Below are 20,952 nucleotides of genomic sequence, written 5' to 3' on the forward strand. Positions count from 1 at the left end.
GTGAGGAGCGACACTCCCTCCGCCGCCTCATTGGTGCGCCTCTCCGTGTTGTTGTTGTCTCTGACATTGTCTGAGTGGAACCATCGCCACCGAGGTTTTGCAGAATCCAAAAAAAAAAAAAATAAAATGTCTTCACTGCTGAAGCCGTTTACAGTGCGCGAGGGCCCGTGTGAGAGCCGCGCAGCCCGGAGAGCGTGCCCGAGCTCGGGTCCTCCTGGGCAGCCACCATCCTCCGGGCGCCTGGCCGCCGCGGCGGGGCTGGGCTCTCTGCCCGAGCACCAGCGGACCTACGCGGCGAGGAGGAACCTGGCGGCTGCAGCGGTTGGAGGGAGGAAGATCACGCATCCTGGGAAGGCCATTCTAGCAGGTTGATTCTTTTTTGCACCTTCTGGAGAGTTTTCTCGTCGCTTCCTGCTTCCTTCACTGCGCACACAGAGCAGACTAATCTCAATCTGTCGCCCATTAAGGCTGCCCATGCAGAACTGGGTCAGCCGGCAGTGATGCTACAGCAGGTGGCTGATGTACCTTCTTGTCTGTTACTGCACCCTATTTTGTCTTCAAAAAGATATGTAGAAGTGATGATGCATAAATCCCCTGCACCTCTTCCTGCACAGTGAATCTACACATTCTGACAGCAGCACTCCTCTCCTCCCGCCCCTCTCTCCCAGGTGGCCTCGCAGGAGGAATAGAAATCTGTATCACCTTCCCCACAGAGTATGTCAAGACCCAGCTGCAGCTCGACGGACGAGCCAACCCGCCTCGGTACAGAGGGATCGGTAGGTCACTGGGACGCGCGGCAGTGGGCCGACTGCAGGTTTGAGTCCCTGCTCGGATCCTGGGTTACTCAGTGTCCTCGTTGCTCTGCAGGTGACTGTGTCAAGCTGACCGTGCAGGATCATGGGCTCAGAGGGTTGTATCGAGGGCTCAGCTCATTGCTCTATGGCTCTATACCCAAGTCTGCAGTCAGGTGGGGATACCCATTAGTGTCTCCAGTTTATGTTTGAGATGCACTTTCTGCTTGAAGCTGATGGAAGTGATGACTCCTTCACTTCCCTGTATTCCAGGTTTGGCACGTTCGAAATGCTCAGTAACCCAATGCGAGATGCCACCGGCCGGCTAGACAACACGCGGAGCCTCCTGTGTGGTTTAGGAGCGGGGATAGCAGAGGCCATCGTGGTAGTCTGTCCCATGGAGACGCTCAAGGTGCGGTGGAGGAGGTTTCTTCTCTGGTTTTATTTCGCTGAAAAAAAAAAAAAAGCCAAATGGTCTTATTGAATTGATTTCCCACTTGTCTTCCAGGTGAAGCTGATCCACGACCAGTGTTCCCTTAATCCTCGATACAGAGGCTTTTTTCACGGAGTTAGTGAGATCATCAGAGAACAAGGTGAGGCAGCGTGACTTCATATTGGGTCCGGATGCATTTCTTCCACCATTATACTGTTAAATGGCTCCAGACCCATGAATAGCTCAATGGTTCTCAGTGCCAGAGGCCTTCAGAGAGGATGCAGTGGGGGTTGATTGTTATTGGTTAAGGCTCCATAGTTAAATTTGACTTAGGACATCAATTTGGCCAGGGGCTGCTATTCCTTTATTATCCATCGTCTCAATGTTCGGAGCCCCGACTCTCTGCTAAACCTTCCTCTTCTACTTCTCCTCATGCCGCTTCCTGACTTTACTGCACGTTGAAAACCAGATCTATATGCGTATCTGTGGTGAAGCTTCACAATGAATGTTTCTTCTTATCGTAGGTGTGCGGGGGACATATCAAGGTCTAACAGCAACTGTGCTCAAACAAGGAACCAATCAGGCTATTCGGTTCTATGTCATGAATGCACTGCGGAATTGGTACAAAGGTAAACTACTCACCTGTCCCGCACATTTTAGTAGTAATCATCGTTTTCTCAGTTTTATTTAAGCTTTTCTTTTGTACGTTTGCTGCCTCAGGCGATGACCCCAGAAAAGAAATGCACCCAATAGTCACCGCCATGTTCGGAGCGACGGCGGGGGCGGCCAGCGTCTTTGGAAACACGCCTTTAGATGTGGTTAAGACCCGGATGCAGGTAGGCATACTCGCCCCGTTTTTCTTTCTGGAGTCGGGTGGTTGTTGTAAGACCTCCTAATCTGTTTCCTGTAGGGTTTGGAAGCTCACCGCTACAAAAATACAATGGACTGTGCCTTCCAGATCTTAAAACATGAAGGCCCTCAGGCGTGAGTAGCCCACTTCCTGTCCCTCTTAGCATCTTTAGCTCGAAACAAGCAAACGGCTCATCTCCTTTGTTTTTCGTCCCGCAGGTTCTACAAAGGGACCGTCCCCCGGCTTGGGCGCGTGTGTCTGGACGTGGCTATAGTCTTTGTCATCTACGAGGAGGTGGTCAAACTACTCAACAATGTGTGGCACACCCAGTAGACCGGCCAGATGGGGGCTGTGAATCAAGGGGGGGGGGGTCAGCACAGATCAGTGCCTCGCGCTACGCACAACTGAACACCTCTATTCTAGTTCATACTCGCTCTCTGCATTGCCCGGAGCAAACGATGCCTCGTTCTGACCAGTTCTCTTGCCGTTACATGGAAGAATCAGCAAAGTGTAACTAGACAAGCCGATAACAAGGAAACTGAGTCTCCATTTGCAGTAATGTAGCTGCCGTATTTCTCCATTCTGATCATTTGACATTTTATACTTTGAAGGACCAGTAGATGAAGTGATGCTCTTATGATTTTTTTTTTTGTTCTTTGTGTAACAGACCAAACTTGTCGGCTCTGCTTTCTGAGTCTCATTACAAGACGCCTGCTGAGGGAAGGAAAACACGGTCAGATCTTAACCAAAGGTTCAAAAGCAGAAGGAAAAGGGAAAATAGATTTGATTAGTTTAAAAACAAACAAAACATAACAGGATATTATGTACGTCTAATGTTTAAAGTTTCTATGACTGTTGTTCCTGTGAATGTGGTCGAGTGAACTCTTTGTAACGAAACCATAAACGTGTCTTCTGATTCACCGAGTACTTACTGCTGCTGTACCGTGCGGAGAGCAGGGACCACACTGGACCCAGTGGAGCTTCTCGCAGTGATTCAAACCGTCTGTGCAGTACTTCAACACATCTTACGCGCTGTAAACGCTTACTTGGCTCTGCTTGTGGCGACATTGCACTAAAACATCTGCAGTATTTCTCTGCTGTGTAAAACAAAAAAAACTAAACATCCTCCCGATCAGATGTGCTTGCAGTCTGGCGAGTCGCATACAAGCAAACTCTTCTAGTCTGGATGAAGTAACTAAAGCCAAACGGTGTAATCCACAATACTCTCAAGCTTCCTGCCTCTCTATTCATCCACCAGACTGCTCTGACAGATGTGAGATCACTTTACATTCATAACTGGAGGCTCATTTTTGAGGACAGGTCTGATTGGTTCAGTCTGCTGACGCCACACGGCCTCGCCCAGGAGCCCTTCACTCAGTTCTCCAAACTACGTCAGAATATAGTTTAGTCTCTGTGTCGATATTGTTTGACCATCACTCACTAAAGCACATTTTGGTTTGACCGAATTCCTTGTGTTTTGTGGCTTTACATGAACAGGCTAAGAGCAGTCTGAATCGGGTAACGTGACCCTGTGGTTGCAGCCTGAAAGTTTGTTTTTTTCTTTTATATATATATATAAGGGGAAGAAACATGTCTGACTTAAAAAAACAACAACAAACTGTTACAAATATGTCAATGCGCACAAGTATAATTTACATGGTAGTCTTATCAATAAACTTGTGATGATAAACCTGAATGTGCAACTGTTACAATCAAACATGGATTAATAATGCAGATATGCAACATAACCACTGAACTTCATGACAGAAATGGAGAAAGTTGGACCGACGTGCTTTGGGAAATCACTTGCAATGAAGAAATGACTTAAATACACAGTTTGCAAAGGATTGTTAAACAATCTAGTTGTCTTATATTTGACAGATGCAAACAGAAACAAAGTGTATCGGTTCAAAACATTTATTCAGTATGATTGGCTGGTACACATGTTCTTGAATTCATTGGGATTGTGGGCGGAGCAATGGACCGAGAACAATGATGCTCTCAGGTTAACCAGTCATTTTCCTGGTATTCTCATTAGCGTACAACTTTTTTTTTTGAAAGAGATAATATGCCGTTTTATATAAGTCGCTTATATAATGAACAAAGTACATGGAACATACACTTTATGACAAACATTTGGGGATTGGTAACACTTGGCTTCACCAGAGGCTGGAAAAAAATTAAAAAATCCCCAGTAGGCTGAGGCTTTGCTGACTGCAGGACAGACGAGATTAAAGGCTGAAGGAGCAGGGAGAGCGCCACTGACATCACAGAGGAAGGTATTAGCACTCCCACCTGTTGCCCCAGTGGCCCACCTGTCACACACTACATGTAGTTTATCTGATACGGCTTAAGGTGACGGCAGGGAGCTCTGCTCAACCAGTTAGGCTCTTTCAAATCATTATGACCTCCTCGTTACTTTATCTTCTTTCATTTATCTTAAGAACAGAAACTTGTACACGTTATGCTTTACAAAGCCCGGTACTTGTTCTTTGGGTGCATGGAAGCACAACAAGTATTTTGTTGGAAGTATGCAAGAGCCTCCGGTGTGCACAAACCGATGTACACGGACGCCCAGCTCTCTCAAACAGATGTGGACCCTGAAATACACATCGGGACACATCCAGTGTGTCTTTTTTTTCTTGGATGAATGTCTTACATTTTACACTTTCTATATTGGCATTATTCAGATATAGGTTTCAAACCTAGAGAGCCCAGTTGGACCATCACCTGAATCTGAGTTTCCTGACATGATGTCATCGATGACCAGACCCAGTCTTGGCTCGTTCTGCCAGTTTCTTGAGTGGAGAGCATGAAAAGCCTCTCCCAAAGTCAGGAGTGACAACGGAGATGTAGTTATCGTCTCCATCTGAGAATACAAGAATACAAAATGAGTGGTGCAAGTGTAAGAAAATGTGAATATCATGGACAGAAATGCCGTGCGGCAGGAGTTTGTTTTCTAGACTTGAGCAGATTAATCTCATATAATTAAGTAAAATAAACATTTTAAATGTGCCAGCATGCTGATGCAACGCTCATGTTATTTACCCATAAAGCTAAATTTACAGGAGTTATCGTGACATGTACCAACAAGTGCAGCAAAAATAGTTTTTCCCTCAATTTAACAAGCCACTGAGCTCAATTTTGGGTTTTCAAATATTACCTCTGTGATGAACTTAAGCTGATATCTACATGTTTAAAGCTTTATGGTATCTAAACCTAAGTGCCAATCACTAGATATGAAACTGCTACCATAGAGCTAAACTCAATCTACAATGTGCTCAACCGAGAATGAGTCCATGACTCAGCATCTTCAACAGTTTGAAGGAGTTTTTTGATTTTTAAATTGTCTTTTCTGATTTAAAGTAATAAACTAAAGATGAACTTATGAAGTATTGATATTTTTAAGATGGTATATTTTTGATTTCCACAACATATTAAAAAAAAATCCAATTGAGACGTCAATATACATTTAAGGTTTAATGTCTACTTTAAATTAAGGATAAAAAAACAAAACTTTTTTAGAAACTTCTAAGTACTTCCTCGTCGAGTGACTAAAATACGACAACGGATAATTATGACGACAAGTTGAGGTGAAATAAAACATACAAGTCCACACTTTGTGATGTCATAACATCTCTATTGGCTTCTGTACTATTTCTTTATCCACTAAAACCACCTACTTTAAAACATGTTAAAAAAAAACATATCTTTCATGCTGCAAAGTAAAATTTGGAAATATGGAGAGCCTGTGTTTAACTTGCTTCAGCAGCTTGTTTCCGGGTTTTCAGGACTGTGACAGTGTTTGAAAGCTGAAGTGATCTGGGCAGCACTTTTACAAACTGCTTTCTCTCACAAAGCATCCATGCCTGATCAATATTTTACCCATTAATAAACTGAAACAGACAAAAGGCTCTTTGGCCTCCCACTCACATTCGGAGACATTTGTCTTTCCCACCGCTGGCCACTCGCTGCCCATCAGGACTCCAATCCACCGCGTACACCTGCACAGAGAGAGACCAGGCCAAATGGCTTCAGAAGGAAGGACGAGAAAAACATCTAACCAGGAAACTCACACTCACCCATCAGGAAGTCACATGGACTTACCTGATTCTCGGACCACTCACCTCATCAGCGTGGCCGGGTAGGTCCATGTTAAGCTTCCCGGTCTTGATGTCCCAGACCTTGAGCGTGCTGTCGCTGCTGCCGCTGACCAGCAGCCTGCTGTCTGCTGACCATGCCACTTGGTACACAGCCGCCACATGGCCACGCAGAGACAGTAAATACCTGAGGGCAGGAGAACAGCAGGTACACATAGTTACACAGCTGGGACCGAGATGTTTGGCTTACAGCACCATCACCTGGACATAAAGGGAATTACATGCACATTCATGTTGGCTGCTGATGAGCTTTGTTGCTCTGAAGTCTTTCTTACTTTCCATTGCGTCCATCCCAGATCTTAATGGACTTATCGAATGAGGCCGAGGCAACGAGCCTGGTGTCTGGGGAGAAGAGCACTTCGTTGACCAGGGCGCTGTGGCCGGTCATCCTGGCCAAAGGCTTCTTTTCTTCTGCCGGATTCCACATGAACAAGGTGAAATCATCCGAGCCGGACACCAGACGCTCCGGAGCCGAGCCCTGCGGCACGAGGACGGGGGTGAGACCACGGAGACGTAGACATAGCAGAGAGCAATATAACAAGGTATTATAAAGAAAATAGTACCAACCCTAACTTTATTGTATCTCTCCAAGGCTTTCTCCTTCAGCTGTTCCACTGGGAAAACAAAAGAAGTCAAGTTAAACATGTTGCTTTAAGAACAGTGACAGCAGGATCGTAACGGAGCAGCAGGTCCTACGTGATCCGGTGACATCCTGTGGGTTGACCGTAGCCGTCGCGGGTTCAAACGCTCCTGTTCGCAGGACATAGTCTGTGCTGAGAGCCAGGGTGTTCACCCAGTGGGCGTGACCCTGCAGAGTCCTGCACTGGACGCCCTGTGCCAGAAGAGACCAATGCACACGTCTTATCTCGATGCCAGACCCACATTTATACGCTATTCGCCCCGGCCTCATACGCACGTCTTTTGCTCGCCACACTTTGATTGTCCTGTCCTGAGAAGATGTGTAGAGCAGGCCGTCTCCTCCCCATTTCACACAGGTGACCGACTGCGTGTGTCCAGTCAGGATCTTCTCGCAGCGTCCCAGCACCGTGTCCCACACGCGTATCGAGCCGTCCTTAGAGCTGCTGGCAAGGTATCGACACTCTGGGTTACTAAAAGAGAGGAGATAAAATATATCAGAGAAAAAGAAGAAAATAAAAATGATGCCACCGGAGCACAACAGTTCAGTCCATCATAATTCACAATCAAACAATGTCGGATGGATGGACCACAGTGGATTTAAACCGAGGGCAGTAAATAAAATTAATTGCAGAACATTACATGACTTATATAGAGGATCCAGAGTTTAGACCCCAACACTAAACTCTGAGGAACACAAAGATCAATAAATACTGTCGACGTAAACATTTGATTATCCAGAAAGACAGTGACGTCTCCAACTGAACCAAACCTTGTCAGGGAGGTTGATTTGTTCACTCTGAAAATATATCGACTATCTGCATTATGTTATTTGTCCGAAGTTTAACCCAATTTCTCACCAAAGACATTCGAGAATTTTTGAGAATCGTTTTCCAATAATGTCATATTGATGAAATAACAACCGGTGAACAATTAAGTAAGTAGTAGTAGTAGTAGCAATGGTTTATTTGGTCAACCAGATACAAACATTAAAAAAAAAAGCAACAAACAAAACAAAGCAAAGCAAACAAGCAGAGGTAGACTGAAGGGTTCAGGCTGAAGTTCAACTTATTTTGCCTCGCCCTGTAACACAAAACACAAAGCTTCTGCAATTGGTGTAACAAAACCAAAAACATGCATTTTCTGAGATTCACACAGTTGCTTCTTGAGTTTGATATTTTTCAGCAGAGGTGAACTTTAACCGCCTTTTAAATATTTTAACAGACAAGACAACCTAGACGATAACTTCAAAAAAATCGGACAGATTTGTTTTAAGTTATCGTCCAGGTTGTTCCGTAGACTTCCCTCTAAACAACACGCATCTACTTTTTGTTTTTTATTTGTTATTGCCATATTTTTGGTACCATCCACAACTTTTTCAGTGAGAAAACACAAAAACCCGTCCCACCCCGGAACTAAAAGTGCATTGGGACCGCGGTTATGTAGTGCTTTTTTCAATTCTGAGAACCAGAAGTGTTCAGTATATTATACAATTTATTTGTCTGATATACAGTTTCCCAGTTGAATCTTGAGAACTTTTGAGTGTGTTTATGGTCTCCTCTGATCCTATTTGTTGGTATATCATACCCGTAGTTGTTCGCATGAATCAGAAAAACTAGTAGATTGTCTTTAAAACTACAGGAGTGAATGTATTATCAATCAATGTGGAGCAACAAGAATTTACTCCAGTAAGTCTTCTTATGATTAAACTGCATTTTACTAAGAATTCACCCAAAAGAGGAACGTTCCTCACAAATCAATGGAAATATGAAATCCTTTCTGTGCAATGGTGACGTAAGGGCTGTAAAACGGTGATAATGATGGCGCTCACAGATGGAGAGGTTCCCAGCAGAGCCAAGTGATCCACTTGCTGTGTCCTGTGAGGGTCTTCCCCACCTGTGCACCGGTCACTGGATCCCACAGGCAGATCTACAGAGACAGCAGCACAAAATACATAAAAGACACTACGAGCATGACATACGTCCTAAAATCAATATAAAATGTGTCTTTGAAGCCGACCTGACTGTTTTTGCAGCCTGAAGCCAGCTTCTTGCCATCGGGTGACCAGGCGATGCTGAGGACCCAATGTGTGTGTCCTTGATGGAGCAGAGCACAACTTCGGTCAACCAGTTATCTTTCCGATAAAGAATCAAACGACCTTATTCCGTGAATTATTACCTCTTGCAGTGTGATGAGGTGTTTCAGTTGTCAAGTCCCAAAACCTCACTGTGGTATCGCCTGAGCCACTGGCCAGATATCTGCCACAAAGTAAAACACAAGAATTACTTCACATCCAATTTTTCTTTTTAACAAAAGTGCATCTTCAGATATTAATTCACAATGTACGCAAGCAAGACACTCACTTGCCAGTCGGACTGAAGGCAGTGGAGATGACAGCCTCTGTGTGTCCCTGTAGTGTGCTGGTGCAACGGGCGACGGCTCGAACCCTGAACACTGCCTGAGGTTGGTACACAACTGGCAGGACTTGCTCCGTCTCGACCCCGAGCGCCTTAACACAGGGCCCCAGGCTGGACACCACCTCGGCCTCCCCACGCACAAAAAAAGCCAGCGGCACTGGCTCATCCTACAGCGGACGGCAAGAAACCACAACGGATTTTGATTCTCACCTTTGAACACCTGGGCATATGAAGAGCGACAGCAGCGGTTTGCAACCTGAAGCCGAAACGTTTTAAAAAGGTATAGATCGTCTCTGTAGCTTTCCCAGATTCACATCCATGGTATATTTTATTTTAGAGGATATAATAGTATGCTTTTACTGCCAACCAATACTTACTCAGGCATATATTAGACATAAGGAGAGATATTAGCAACAGCTGAACAGAGATTTGACTTGTTTATCAATTTAAGTGATGCAATATGTTAATTTAAAAAACTAAACTAATGCAAAGTAACTCAGTTTTATTATATATAGTAAAACTATAACACACGATATTATACTTTTAGCTATTTAAAGCAAAAGTCTAAAGGCACATCTATATGAACATTAGATATCTATCTCAGCTGCAGAGAAATTTAATTTGGTGGGACAGAAACAGTCTGCATTGTCACAGGGTGTGTAGACCCCTGAGCAAAACGGACACACTGAGGTATCTGAGAAAAGGTCTCTTTGTTTGACTTTTAAATTCAAGAAATGTAAGAACAACAAGCATTTGGCTACCTAAATTCTGTTTATTCAAAAACTGACCCTATTACCAGTGACAAATGTGCAACCACCGATAATGACATTCATTGCAATTCTCACAGTTTAAATATTGACACTGGTCCAGTCTTGTATGATAACAAACTAGGATTTTCTTATACGACTATATGCATGGGTTGATGGCCTTTTTTTGGGGGGGGGGGGGGACGACTATAATGAGAGATTACCTTCTGGAGCAAAGCATTGCAGACGAGCTGCAGTTTGTCTGGGGTGATGTCCAGTGGCACATCAAAAGGTGAACCCAGGACCTCCCCACTCTCATCCTGGAACTGGATCAGCAGTCGCTCCACGTCCTCACTGGTCATCCTGTTAGTGATCGGAGTGTAAATCCACCCAAAAATTCCACACACAAGAGGAGAAAAGAAGAAACACAATAAATGAAACCCAGAGTGTAATAATAAGCTGCAGCAAAGTGCCTCATGTTTTCCTTAAGACACCTGATACCAAACGAGCTGCTCCAGAAAGACTAAACATTGCTCTGGTTTTAGACGTTGAGGCTCACATATATCTACGTTTTGATGATGTGAGTAATGTTGCTGTCATTCAATAAATGAGTTGCTGTCATTTCTTTATGTTGTTTACAAGTGACTTTACTGGTAATCAAGCTACGCGATTATCTTTCCTCTATAACAGTATTTGTAAACCCAGAGCATTTTCTCACACTTCAGAGTGTTAGGAATGTTTGATTAGAAGACTTTTACCCCCTGAAGCGAGCAGCTTTGGTATTTAATTCCAGTTTGCCGATGTCAACCAGGAACGCTAACTGCGCTAGCACGCTGTTAGCCGGCATTTCTTTTAAACATCTAAATCCTTTAAACATCGACAACAGTTCAGCAGGCTAGCAATCACCGGTAAACACAACAAAGTCTGCATTTGTATGGCATTGTTTGTAAGAATAAACATGCTGAAGCTTTATAAAGGTTTACCTTTAGCTTGATAGCACTGCGTTAAACTTCCCCACGTGTGGACGACCGGAGAGCCTCTCAGCGCAAGATGAGCCCTCAAAGCGAAGGCGTGATGTCGGTGAACGGCTTCTCGCAAAGCACTATGGGACATACTTCACCTTATTGCGTTCTTCTTCTTCTTCTTCTTCTTCTTCTTCTTCTTCTTCTTCTTATTATTATTATTATTACATATTTGCAATTATTTTGTGAATTTTGTTTTTTAAAAGTGACTGTGTCATCGAAACTTTGTTTCAAGTTGCATGACTGATTTACTGCCCTCCTCTTTATTAGTACTTGGAATGAAGAAACCGATTTCTTTAAATCATAGATCGCTGCACATTTTCGTTTTGGATTGGTGAACCATTTTGCTCTGATTGATCTTTATCGATTCGTTGTGCGGTAAAAAGACATTCTTCTTTCCCTGTTTAAGATTAAGATACTTTAATTGCAGATATCTTGGACGCAAATCTTCACAAAATATTTCTAAGCACACATCAACCAAAATAAATGTCATATTGTGAAATGCAGTTTGTGCACCAGAAAATTAAATATGTGATTTTTCCACTCATGTTTGTTTTGTCTGAGATAATCTTGTTTTTATCTCAATGAAACTAGAAAGGTGTTCTGTGTTACACTGGTGTGAATAACCAAACTTGAAATAGGATGAGTGATTCTTAAAATCTTTATTTCATGCAAAATCAGAGAACGATCGTGATTCTACTCACTGCATTAGGTTCTGTCATGATACACATTGGGGCTAAAATATTTTATATATCTTAAATATACAGTATTCCTCATTTCAGTGTGAGAGTTCACACAAGCACATTGTTTTGAATCTCTGTATGTTTCAAAAACACTTGGGTGTAGAAGGTGATGAATACAGAATTGTCTACGCAATAGTGGTTTTTGATTGGCAGATTTAGATAAAATCGTAATTTCACCCGTATAGACCGACTCAAAACATACAACTGTGTATTCAAACATAATTTCACCACAAAGCCCACTGACATGCAGACCATTATCAGTGAAACAATCAAGCAGTTGATTATCTAACAGGCTTGTGGATGGGCTCAAATTTCATGATGAGGTTTTACAGAGAATCTGTTCCTGGGTGCATCCTAAAAGCCATAACAGCCATAACACATTGGCACATTGCAACAGTAACCATTATTTTTTTCAAATGAGTTATCATAACCACAAGATGAAATCTGTGTGACGATGCAGCAGAGAGAAATAAGACGTGGCACAGCAGTCAACCAGCTCCTATTTGTTAAGCCCGTTCACATCCTCGGGAACCAGTCCTTCCATGACAGCACGCTTTGACTCCAGGATCTACAGGAGAAACACAGAGTTGGGATTATAAAATGCCATGCTGCCAAACACACGTCAGTCTGAAAATACATTGTAATTGAGCTGTCCTTGGTACCTTGGTACATTGTATATTTACAAGTCACCAATTCCAAACATATGGGGTGAATATTTTCCTTCATATGCAATTAACCATTTATTTGTTTTGGGATATGAATCCTGCTTCTTTACACTGGGGTTATCGGGGTCAAGACATATGGTTTTCTAATGGAAGGAAACCTACTGTTAGGCAATACACGAACAATGAATCTCTCATTATAAGAAGTATAGTTACACAATTACACACCTATCTATTTATCCTGTTTCTAAATACATGGATTCATACCTCCTTTACTGCAAACCCACAGTAACTGCAATAATTTTCTCTTGAACTTTGGATTATGGATTCTTCATCTGTATTTAGTATTTAATATTGCAAACATTATCCTAATCTGGATTTTACATTCTTGTTTTGTGTCAAAAAATTACATTTTAATAGACAATAAACACAGAATACACGTTACTGTTATTATCTAATTTCATATGTTATCATTCATATAAGTTATTCGTTTATTAAGGTTTTGTCTTCTACAAAAGTGTATGAATAACCCTGTGGGGATAATTAACACTACTTTGACGGTATGACAGGTGATTAGGTACAAATCCGTTTTTTATGTTGCCCTCACCTGGAAGCTGGTGCTGAGGCCAATGATGCTTTGCATGTTTGTGCTGTAATAACCCAAAACATACTGCCCACCCAGCAGAGGGATCTCATCTTTATCCACAGAAATCTGCAACACATGCACACACCCATGCATGTCAAAGAAGTGTGAACACACAATGTATTTGTCAAAACATGAAATAAATGCATGATGCAAACTCTACCTGTATGACTTCGTTTATCTCTGGCAGCTCTCCCTCCCGAACCCAAACAAAGGTCTCATAGTCAGATGCACTCTTGAATCCCACCTGCAGATCGGCAGAAACCCACCATTTCAAATTCATCTTGTATCTCATTGTTTTATCAACTCCCTTTGTTGTTGTTTTAATTCTTTGCCTTAGCAAGTACCTTGTACAAACCAATCCAGTCCCATGTGGAAGACATGAAGTCCTCCTGGACAGTGTAGGTCAGAAGTGCATCCTGGTCAGCACTCCAGACGCCCACAGGAGACACATGCACCAGCGTTGTGTCATAACCTTTCTTCAGCTGATTGGAAATATGACAGCACATAGGAGTCATGTTACCGGATTAGAAAAGCTCATATTTTGCTTCACCGATGCAAACACACAAGTCTAAGTGTCCCAGAGTGTGTCTGTTCTAACCTCCACGCTGAAGGTTGCAATGACAGGCTTGTGGTCGCTGACTCCATAGCTCATGTCACTGGTGTATTTGTCCTGGGTCACCAAGATTGGACACTCATCTTGTCCGTCATCTGTGGAGGTCGATGCTTTCTCGTCATCATCATCCTCTGATGGCAAGCTCTTTGGTTTGACCCGCCAGAGGATCCGATCTGTCCAGGCCGGTTTCCTCTTCTTACCACTGAGCAAAGGAAATTCAGTGGTTGCTAACACAGTTTCTGTCTGAGGTTCAGTGAAAATCCTTTAACGTACCTGTTAGGCTAAATTGCCATTGATATTGTCTTGAAACTAGGTCACCGTTCTTACATAAAGGCATTGGAAACAAATAGTAAACAAGACAATCACGCACACACATGCAGTGCAGACAGATGGGGAAATGGTGGTGTCTTTAATAGAACGTTACCATCTGGCATGGCATTGCAGCGTCAATATACACTAAATCACTATAAAAAGACACACATGAATTAGACACAAATAGACAGTGGGGTGCTGGGTGAAAGAGGGCGTGCAGATCTGATGAATTTTCAGATTATGTCTGAAATTCATCAAGGTTTTTTTATGTTAACTAAATCCATGTACATGTTGTGATTCACACCAGTGTCTCCAGAAACTGTGTTATGTTTGAATAACCCGCAGGGTGCATTTGACTGTATTATACAGGCCTTTCTTACATCTCCAGAGCATATCTGTGGAGACACCCACCTTGGCGGGTCTAGCTCCCTGTACCATGCCCCCAACCATACAGAGAGCAGCCCCCAGGTGAGGGAGATGAGGAGGAAGGAGAGGGTGGTGCTGCAGCGCTGCAGGGGCCTGGGTCTGTACATGGTTAGGGGCAGCGCAAGAGTACTCTTTCTGAGAGAGACACATACATGGTGCTTGTGTCAGCGGTGAATAAGGTTCAAGAAAGAGTTTCTCCCAACTCTGTCTTTAGATAAGGACTCACTTCTGTGATTGCTCTGGGTTCCTGATTCGTGTGTCTTAAGGGTTACAATACACAGTGGTAAAAGCATTGGGTGAAAACAATAGATGGTGTGGTGAATGACAAGTTAAATGAAGTGAGGGACATGTAACACACAAAAAAAAATAAACGTCTTACTTAAAACCCAACCAAGTCTTTGAGCCACTGTGCAAAATGAAAATGAAAACAAGAGCACAGAAGAAGTTTGCAAAAGGTGTTTCAGTGTATTACCCAACATCTGCCTGCACAGCAGCACAAGTTACCTGGTGTCATAGGTGTCAGAGTTCCGGTCAAATTTGTAGGTGGGCTTGAAATTTAAAGGCCCTTCCTCAAATTCCTGCAGGAACGGCTCCTTCTTTTTCATCATGTTGAGCTGCAGGAACATGAAATCCATCAGGAATTGTGCAGCCTTCTGTGCTTGCACGTGCTGACTGTAGCACAAATACCTGGTCTTTATCCCACAGCAAATTAAGGCGTCCACTGTTGATGGATGAGCGCAGAAAGTGCAAGCCATGGTCTGAAATCCGGAAGTTCAGGTCACCCAAGCAGAACGCCACCCTGTAAGAAAGCAATAGAGCTTCATTTCATTTGCACAACCACTCTGGCGCACAGAGTTGCGTGCCTGTTTGTAGTTGCACCGACTTGTGGTCCCTGATCTGCGGGGTGTCTTCGATGTCAAAGTCTTGCGTTTCCAGGATGTGCTCAAACTCATCGACTCGTTGCAAGGTGTAGTTCATATGAGCTGCCAGGTGGCAGTTCAGGAAGCACACCATGTGGCCGTAGAACGAAAAGCGTGCCGACACCCCTCCTTTATTACCCTGAGAAAGATACAGAGGGATACAGTAATACAGTAAACTAATACAAAGCATTTATAAGTATAACTACTAATTCATTTTAAAGCAATGCTAGAAATCTGTCTGGAATTTTGCAGTTTACTACTTACTTCATATTTCAACATTGTCGTTTGATTTGATTTCTGAACATAACCTGGAATAGATTGAACCATTTGCCTCAAGTGTTTGCCTGTTTGTAAAGGCCTGATTTTGATTGTTCTTTCCCAGTTCATCCAGTCTAAGCTGCTACACATTCCGCTAATCAAACACAATAGGCCTTTCATCAAGTCTTTAAGCCCTGCAGCGTCCCATGCCAACAGGATTCCTTGTGTGCACAGCTCAATAAAAGTTCTTGTCTACAAGTTTCAGGAATAACCAGTCCTCTCATTTGAACATCCTACCCAGTATCCAAAGATGCCAGTACGAGTGTAGGTGGTCCGGATGTTCCTGATGTAGGGAAGATGAGCTTGTTTGGCAAAGACGAGCAGCAGTAAACCCTGCATCCTCACAGATGTGACCTACACCCGGATGGGAAACAGCAAAAGAGAACGTTATTCATTTAGATCACAGTCGGCTTGTATGAAATAAGAGTTATTTTCAATTGTGTAACTAAATGTAATTTACTGTATTGAAAAAATAATTGATAAGACAGACGTGTTTATTGATGCCCTTCTATTGACAAATTTTCATTTCCACCCCCTCTGCTTCCCCTCACCTTGACAAAGCCTCTGGGTGCCAACGTGTTCATGAAGACATGGCTCCATGAGTCTTCCACTATCAGATCAGAGATGAATCTCACAGGGGTTGCATTCACTTCCTGCAGACTGACATGTACAGCACAAACAACAGACCGGTAATTACACCCTAATTGCTTTGCTCTGTTTTTATTTTTTAATTACTTATTTAAAATCACATAATGTTTTTTCTCACCCAATGGCATAGAGGTCTGTGGGTGGTTGGACATCTAGCTGCAGTAAAGCGGTGACGTCCTCTGGAGGCTCCGCTGTGGCTACATTCCAGGTCACCATGTGCAGCCTGCGTTAACGGAGTTTTGGCAAAAACAAACGCAATCAACTATAAAGAGAAATCCAGCATTTTCTGTGATATTATCACAATAGTAAGAGGTTTACGGAGTTCCGCCACTTTGGAAATGAGTGAGACTCCGTGTGTATGCGTGAGTGAGCATGTGTGCTCGTCAACCTGAATGTGTCAGAGGGAATGAAGCGTCCACAGAGCTGAAAGGCTTCGTCCAAGGTGCGGGACACTTCTTCGCTGGCTTCATCGTCTGAGCTCAAGTCCTCTATGCAGGTCATCAGCTGGGACAGACGTTGGCGGAGGACTGTCTTGGATCTCGAGCCCTGAGATGCAGAGCTGCTCATGCTGTCTGAGCGCACGCGTGGACTGTCTGTCCAAGGGTCCATCTTTGAAGATCAGGATGAAAAAAAGGCTGTTCTCCTTGTCAGTGAGCTTTCTTACCTGGATACCTCACAGGTTAGAAATGCGGCTCTGTCACAAGTGGAAGCAAGCGAGAAAAATCCAGCAAGATTTACCAACGGTTTGATTTCTCTTCAGTCTTCTTTGCTTGGGATTGTTGCTGCCATTTGATGCAAGAGGCCCACTACTCTATCCAGGGTAGTGGAAATAATATGAACTGATTCCTTGTTAGTCAACTCTCTGGCCAAAGTGGTCAGGAGAAGAAGAAAAAAAAAACCGGAAAAGCCCAGGGTGAAGTGCAACTGTGCCAGTGCGGGCGGCTCTGTCTCTGGCCAAGTCCTGTGTGGTCATGCAACGATGAAGCAATGATGGCCAAAGCTGTGGGGTCCACTCAGGAATGTGGGCAAGAATGAGTCCGATTTGGAGCATAATCGCAGACATGTGAGTGTGGGCTAGTTTTTCTGCGGGTGCGTGTCGTCACGGTGAAAGAGGAGGACTGGAGGCATCATTGTGAATAGTGGAGCAAGACTTGGGCAACCCGTCTGATCCATAAGAGGTTTACCAGCAGTGTTTACTCTATCAGCTGAGTACACAGAACAATGGCTGTTACCCCACCATTGGGGAACGACGGCACACAATAGCATTAGCTTCTTTTGGCCTCAATCCAAGCTTTTCTCATATAGGTGAAAGGTTATTTTTTGTAAAGCCACAAAGAGATGAGGGGGTTAAACGTGCTTTCGTAAGCTCTCACACAGACATTGAAGGGTCCCCTGAACAAAAGCTCAACTTATTGTAATTAACAAGTGTTGGAGCACAGTTAATCATGAGCAAATTACATAATAGCTTTGGAAGCACATATTGCATAAAGCAATCAGGAGCCCCAGTGCAGTTTTCCTGAGTGGTTTATAGATTTCAAAACTAATATCGTTAGATAATAATTTCCACATTGGGATTTCAGCATCAAACTGCTAGTATTACTAGTTTCTCAAAACAAATGCCAGTAGGATATTTGTTGGCTGATTGTTCACTGAAGTGTTTACAACTTTAATTTCAGATATGGGCAATACATAAAAAAATATTTTGGAGTATCTGCCTTCTGGAATTAAGAAATGCATGGATGCTGTGGTTTATGAGCTTAATCCAATGTTAAACCTCAAACATAGTGGAAGACCAAGTTAGATTGTATTATGTATATCAATATATTCATAAATAAGCAAATGAACAGTTGTTTTGAAATACACCATACCATGCCCATAGATACATTTTTTCTTCTTTGAACAACAACTTATCTTAATTGTAGGTTTCCAGGTCGTCCCTGCCACATTAACTAACAGTGTCACATGAAGAGACTTAGGGCAAATTCTTGAGCAAGCAAGAGGTGTTAAGTGGATAACCAAAGGGTTCACTGGTGAGCAATGATGAATAGGAGACTATTTAAGTTTTATCACAGAGTCAGGCAAAGACTGAGAAAAAGCAGCCACAAGCTACTTAAAAAGATTAGGCATTTAGACATTGCACAGCAGGGTTACACTTTATTTTTCTGGATCTACACCACCCCTTTCTACCTGCACTCATTCACACTCTATTCTTTTCTTTTTCATTATTTTCCTTCCCTTATATTATTAACCACTGAAATACAGAGAAATAAAAAGATGAAGGTTTTATGAGTCACTGTTACCCCTACCTGCACTTGTCTTTTCCGCCACTTCGAAATCTTCCAGCACTCATTTCCTCCCCTGCGGGCACACACACACAAAGGCTTGAAGAAACTGTGAACAAAGAGGGTTCACACATACCAAGCACAAATGCTTTGCCCTTATTACAGCCAGCTTACCAGGAGTATGGACCAGAGCCCCGCAAATATAAACAAAACAGACAAAGACAAACCTGGCAGGGATGTTTGAGAAGTCATTTCTGAAATGGCTTTGTAATCATCTTTAATCATGGTTGGCTTCAGCCATGTTAAAGTGACAGTGCCCTACAGATCACATGTAAACACAGAGACACTTCTGAGAGCCATTCTAGGACGGCTATGAAACGATTAAAGTCACTAACATCAAGACAAGTCTATTTTATCCCCACTGTGTGCTCCTAACAGAGACATGATACTTAATTTATAAAAGAGAACTGGATGACAATGAGCAAATAGTTCAATGTAAAAGGGAAATTAGTGCCATAAATAGAGCTTGAGGTTGGCTCTGACGTTTGAACTCATTGAAGTATTTGAAGTATTTATCTTACAGCTACATATAGCCTAAATAATACATTTTTTGTCGGATGTAGATGTATTTTGTTCACTTGATCCAGAGGTACTTGTTTTGCTCTGGCCACAAGAGGGCCTCAAGTTAAATTGGAATTAAATTTGGTATAACTTCCTTCTAAATCACTTACATAATGCTCTTCTTCACAATATCATGGATGGAACAATATCTGTGTTGTTTTAATCCCTAACAAGTACGTTAGGGTTAGGGTTAACCCTAACACCCAAAATAACTTTTAGTGCGTAGCTGTGAAACCAAACCCACTTAATAACCTGTAAAATCAAGGATTGACACAAAGCTTAACAGCAAAAACCATTCTCTCTCTTAGCGTTCAATATTCTAAATCCCACAATGATATGATGACCTGCCTACTCTGCCCTTGTTTGTACTTTGTGTTCATGTTAGTATTGAAATGATATAAAACAGAATAACTTCAATAAATGGTCTACAAGCCAAGACAAAACCAGTATTTTTTCCTTCGTGGATTTCAGTGAATTCTATAATGCATAAGAAAACCTTACATGAAAAACTCTTTATGCCATTTTAGTTAAAGCAGGTTTAACATGAGTGTTAGTAACCCAAATGCACAATTTGTGCTCCTGGAAACAAAATAGTAAATGATGTTTGTTTTTTTTGTTTTGTTTTTATGTATATCTACTTTAAGGAAGAAGAATGGCTGTGAGCACAAAAACCTTGACTTACATTGGTTCAAGGATAAGTAATATGATGACAAATATAAATGCAATAAATGCATCACTTGTGATGTGGACAAAAGGTCAGAATTGTTGAAAATAATTCAAGATCCTCATTCTGCAGCCCTTTTGACAATAACCTGCCGAACACAAAAACATTAGAATAATTCTTACCTTTGTCAGTATGTCTCTCTTGTGGCGTCCGGAAAAATCTGCACACCCCGTGTGCACAGATGACAAAGGTCTCCAAAGGGGAGTCAAGGGACTGGATATGTTTTCCCACCTTGAGCCCCGTTGTTCGACTGTTTTATTCCCTTTTGGGTTCCCTCTTTGTTCACCGCGGCTCCCCGCCTGGGTGCAAGGTCCTACACACAACTTTCCCTGGGCTTAAAGCGTAACATCGGATCAAGCTATTATATCAGGTTGGTTTAGGTCCCAGAGAGAAAGTGTTCATGAATGAACATGTCTGTTTAGTCTGTATCACCATGACGCATGGTATTTGTTGCACTAAGGACCTCCTTTGTATATTCATAAATAATCCCTCACTTTCTTAACATTATGGAATGTATAAGGTGCACCTTTCTCTCTGCTGTTGTAGAAAAAATGCCACAAATTGAGCAATCAATCCTCCTAAGCAGTGACTCTTGGTGGTGCCATGGACAGGATTTTGTAATCATGGAAAGATCTGCTATTCTCACCTCACAGTGATTACATCCCTTGTTCGAGTCCACGTTTGGGGGCCGTTCTGTGCAGGTTTGCATGTTATTGCTGTGGATGCATGGACGTACTGGGTTCTTGGAGTACTCCGGTTTGCCTCCGACGCCCAAACCCTTGATGTTAGTCTAAATATTCTGGAGATGTGAATATGAGTGTGTGTCTCTGTTTTTGTCCCGGTGATGAAACTGTCCCATTCTGGCATCAGCTCCTCTTCACCTTAATTTGGATAAAGCAGTATCGAGGGATTTATTACAGGCTGACCGGGGATACAATCTGGAAAGATACTGATCCAAACATAGGGTGGTTCCATGTACACC

The 20,952-nt window shown here is 42.8% G+C and overlaps 3 protein-coding genes across 12 annotated transcripts; 1 reads left to right on the forward strand and 2 right to left on the reverse strand.

Annotated features, from left to right (window-relative positions):
• On the forward strand, positions 1–3,768 carry slc25a1a (solute carrier family 25 member 1a). Its single transcript, XM_080482842.1, has 9 exons — positions 1–367; positions 669–776; positions 868–967; positions 1,065–1,203; positions 1,300–1,384; positions 1,749–1,853; positions 1,945–2,060; positions 2,135–2,208; positions 2,293–3,768. The coding sequence occupies exons 1-9, from the start codon at positions 127–129 to the stop codon at positions 2,405–2,407; spliced, it is 1,083 nt and encodes a 360-aa protein (XP_080338968.1). The 5' UTR covers positions 1–126; the 3' UTR covers positions 2,408–3,768.
• Positions 3,708–11,082, reverse strand: nle1 (notchless homolog 1). Of its 4 annotated transcripts, XR_013936104.1 has the most exons (14): positions 11,017–11,082; positions 10,258–10,396; positions 9,234–9,454; positions 9,049–9,128; positions 8,890–8,966; positions 8,702–8,799; positions 7,151–7,343; positions 6,931–7,066; positions 6,802–6,848; positions 6,510–6,712; positions 6,202–6,361; positions 6,008–6,078; positions 4,805–4,943; positions 3,979–4,674 (listed from the first exon to the last, which is right to left on the reverse strand). XR_013936104.1 is itself a non-coding variant. In XM_080482841.1 (13 exons), the coding sequence occupies exons 2-13, from the start codon at positions 10,393–10,395 to the stop codon at positions 4,931–4,933; spliced, it is 1,419 nt and encodes a 472-aa protein (XP_080338967.1). In that variant the 5' UTR covers position 10,396; positions 11,017–11,082; the 3' UTR covers positions 3,708–4,930. The 4 variants fall into 4 exon arrangements, 3 of the variants coding, with proteins under 3 accessions (XP_080338967.1, XP_080338965.1, XP_080338966.1); XM_080482841.1 differs by having other exon boundaries at positions 3,708–4,943; positions 7,169–7,343; XM_080482839.1 differs by having other exon boundaries at positions 3,708–4,943.
• Positions 11,083–11,461: 379 nt separating this feature from the next.
• On the reverse strand, positions 11,462–20,667 carry inpp5kb (inositol polyphosphate-5-phosphatase Kb). 7 transcript variants are annotated; one of them, XM_080482465.1, is made up of 14 exons: positions 20,093–20,301; positions 18,650–18,701; positions 16,462–16,566; positions 16,247–16,355; positions 15,933–16,049; positions 15,341–15,516; positions 15,145–15,256; positions 14,962–15,071; positions 14,837–14,863; positions 13,705–13,921; positions 13,451–13,588; positions 13,267–13,350; positions 13,068–13,172; positions 11,695–12,366 (listed from the first exon to the last, which is right to left on the reverse strand). In XM_080482465.1, exons 2-14 carry the CDS (start codon positions 18,691–18,693, stop codon positions 12,298–12,300), a joined length of 1,413 nt encoding a protein of 470 aa, XP_080338591.1. In that variant the 5' UTR covers positions 18,694–18,701; positions 20,093–20,301; the 3' UTR covers positions 11,695–12,297. The 7 variants fall into 7 exon arrangements, with proteins under 7 accessions (XP_080338592.1, XP_080338591.1, XP_080338589.1 ...); XM_080482463.1 differs by lacking the exon at positions 20,093–20,301 and adding an exon at positions 18,853–18,880; XM_080482466.1 differs by lacking the exon at positions 14,837–14,863 and having other exon boundaries at positions 11,462–12,366; positions 20,093–20,667.
• Positions 20,668–20,952: the final 285 nt, after the last annotated feature.

The sequence above is a fragment of the Lipophrys pholis genome (assembly GCF_963383615.2).
Source record: "Lipophrys pholis genome assembly, chromosome: 16".
NCBI lineage: Eukaryota > Metazoa > Chordata > Actinopteri > Blenniiformes > Blenniidae > Lipophrys > Lipophrys pholis.

Excerpts from the sequence above, each read along its gene's own strand:
- nle1 (XM_080482839.1), bottom strand. The coding sequence starts at position 10,395 with ATGACCAGTGAGGACGTGGAGCGACTGCTGATCCAGTTCCAGGATGAG. Across the intron at positions 8,967-9,048 it reads ACCTCATCACACTGCAAGAG|GACACACACATTGGGTCCTC; the intron begins GTAATAATTCAC and ends TGCTCCATCAAG. Across the intron at positions 6,849-6,930 it reads ACAGGATGTCACCGGATCAC|TGGAACAGCTGAAGGAGAAA; the intron begins GTAGGACCTGCT and ends TTGTTTTCCCAG.
- inpp5kb (XM_080482461.1), bottom strand. The coding sequence starts at position 16,952 with ATGGACCCTTGGACAGACAGTCCACGCGTGCGCTCAGACAGCATGAGC. Across the intron at positions 16,356-16,461 it reads ACAGACCTCTATGCCATTGG|TCTGCAGGAAGTGAATGCAA; the intron begins GTGAGAAAAAAC and ends TGTACATGTCAG. Across the intron at positions 13,589-13,704 it reads TTGCAACCTTCAGCGTGGAG|CTGAAGAAAGGTTATGACAC; the intron begins GTTAGAACAGAC and ends ATTTCCAATCAG.
- slc25a1a (XM_080482842.1), top strand. The coding sequence starts at position 127 with ATGTCTTCACTGCTGAAGCCGTTTACAGTGCGCGAGGGCCCGTGTGAG. Across the intron at positions 777-867 it reads GCCTCGGTACAGAGGGATCG|GTGACTGTGTCAAGCTGACC; the intron begins GTAGGTCACTGG and ends GTTGCTCTGCAG. Across the intron at positions 968-1,064 it reads ATACCCAAGTCTGCAGTCAG|GTTTGGCACGTTCGAAATGC; the intron begins GTGGGGATACCC and ends CCTGTATTCCAG.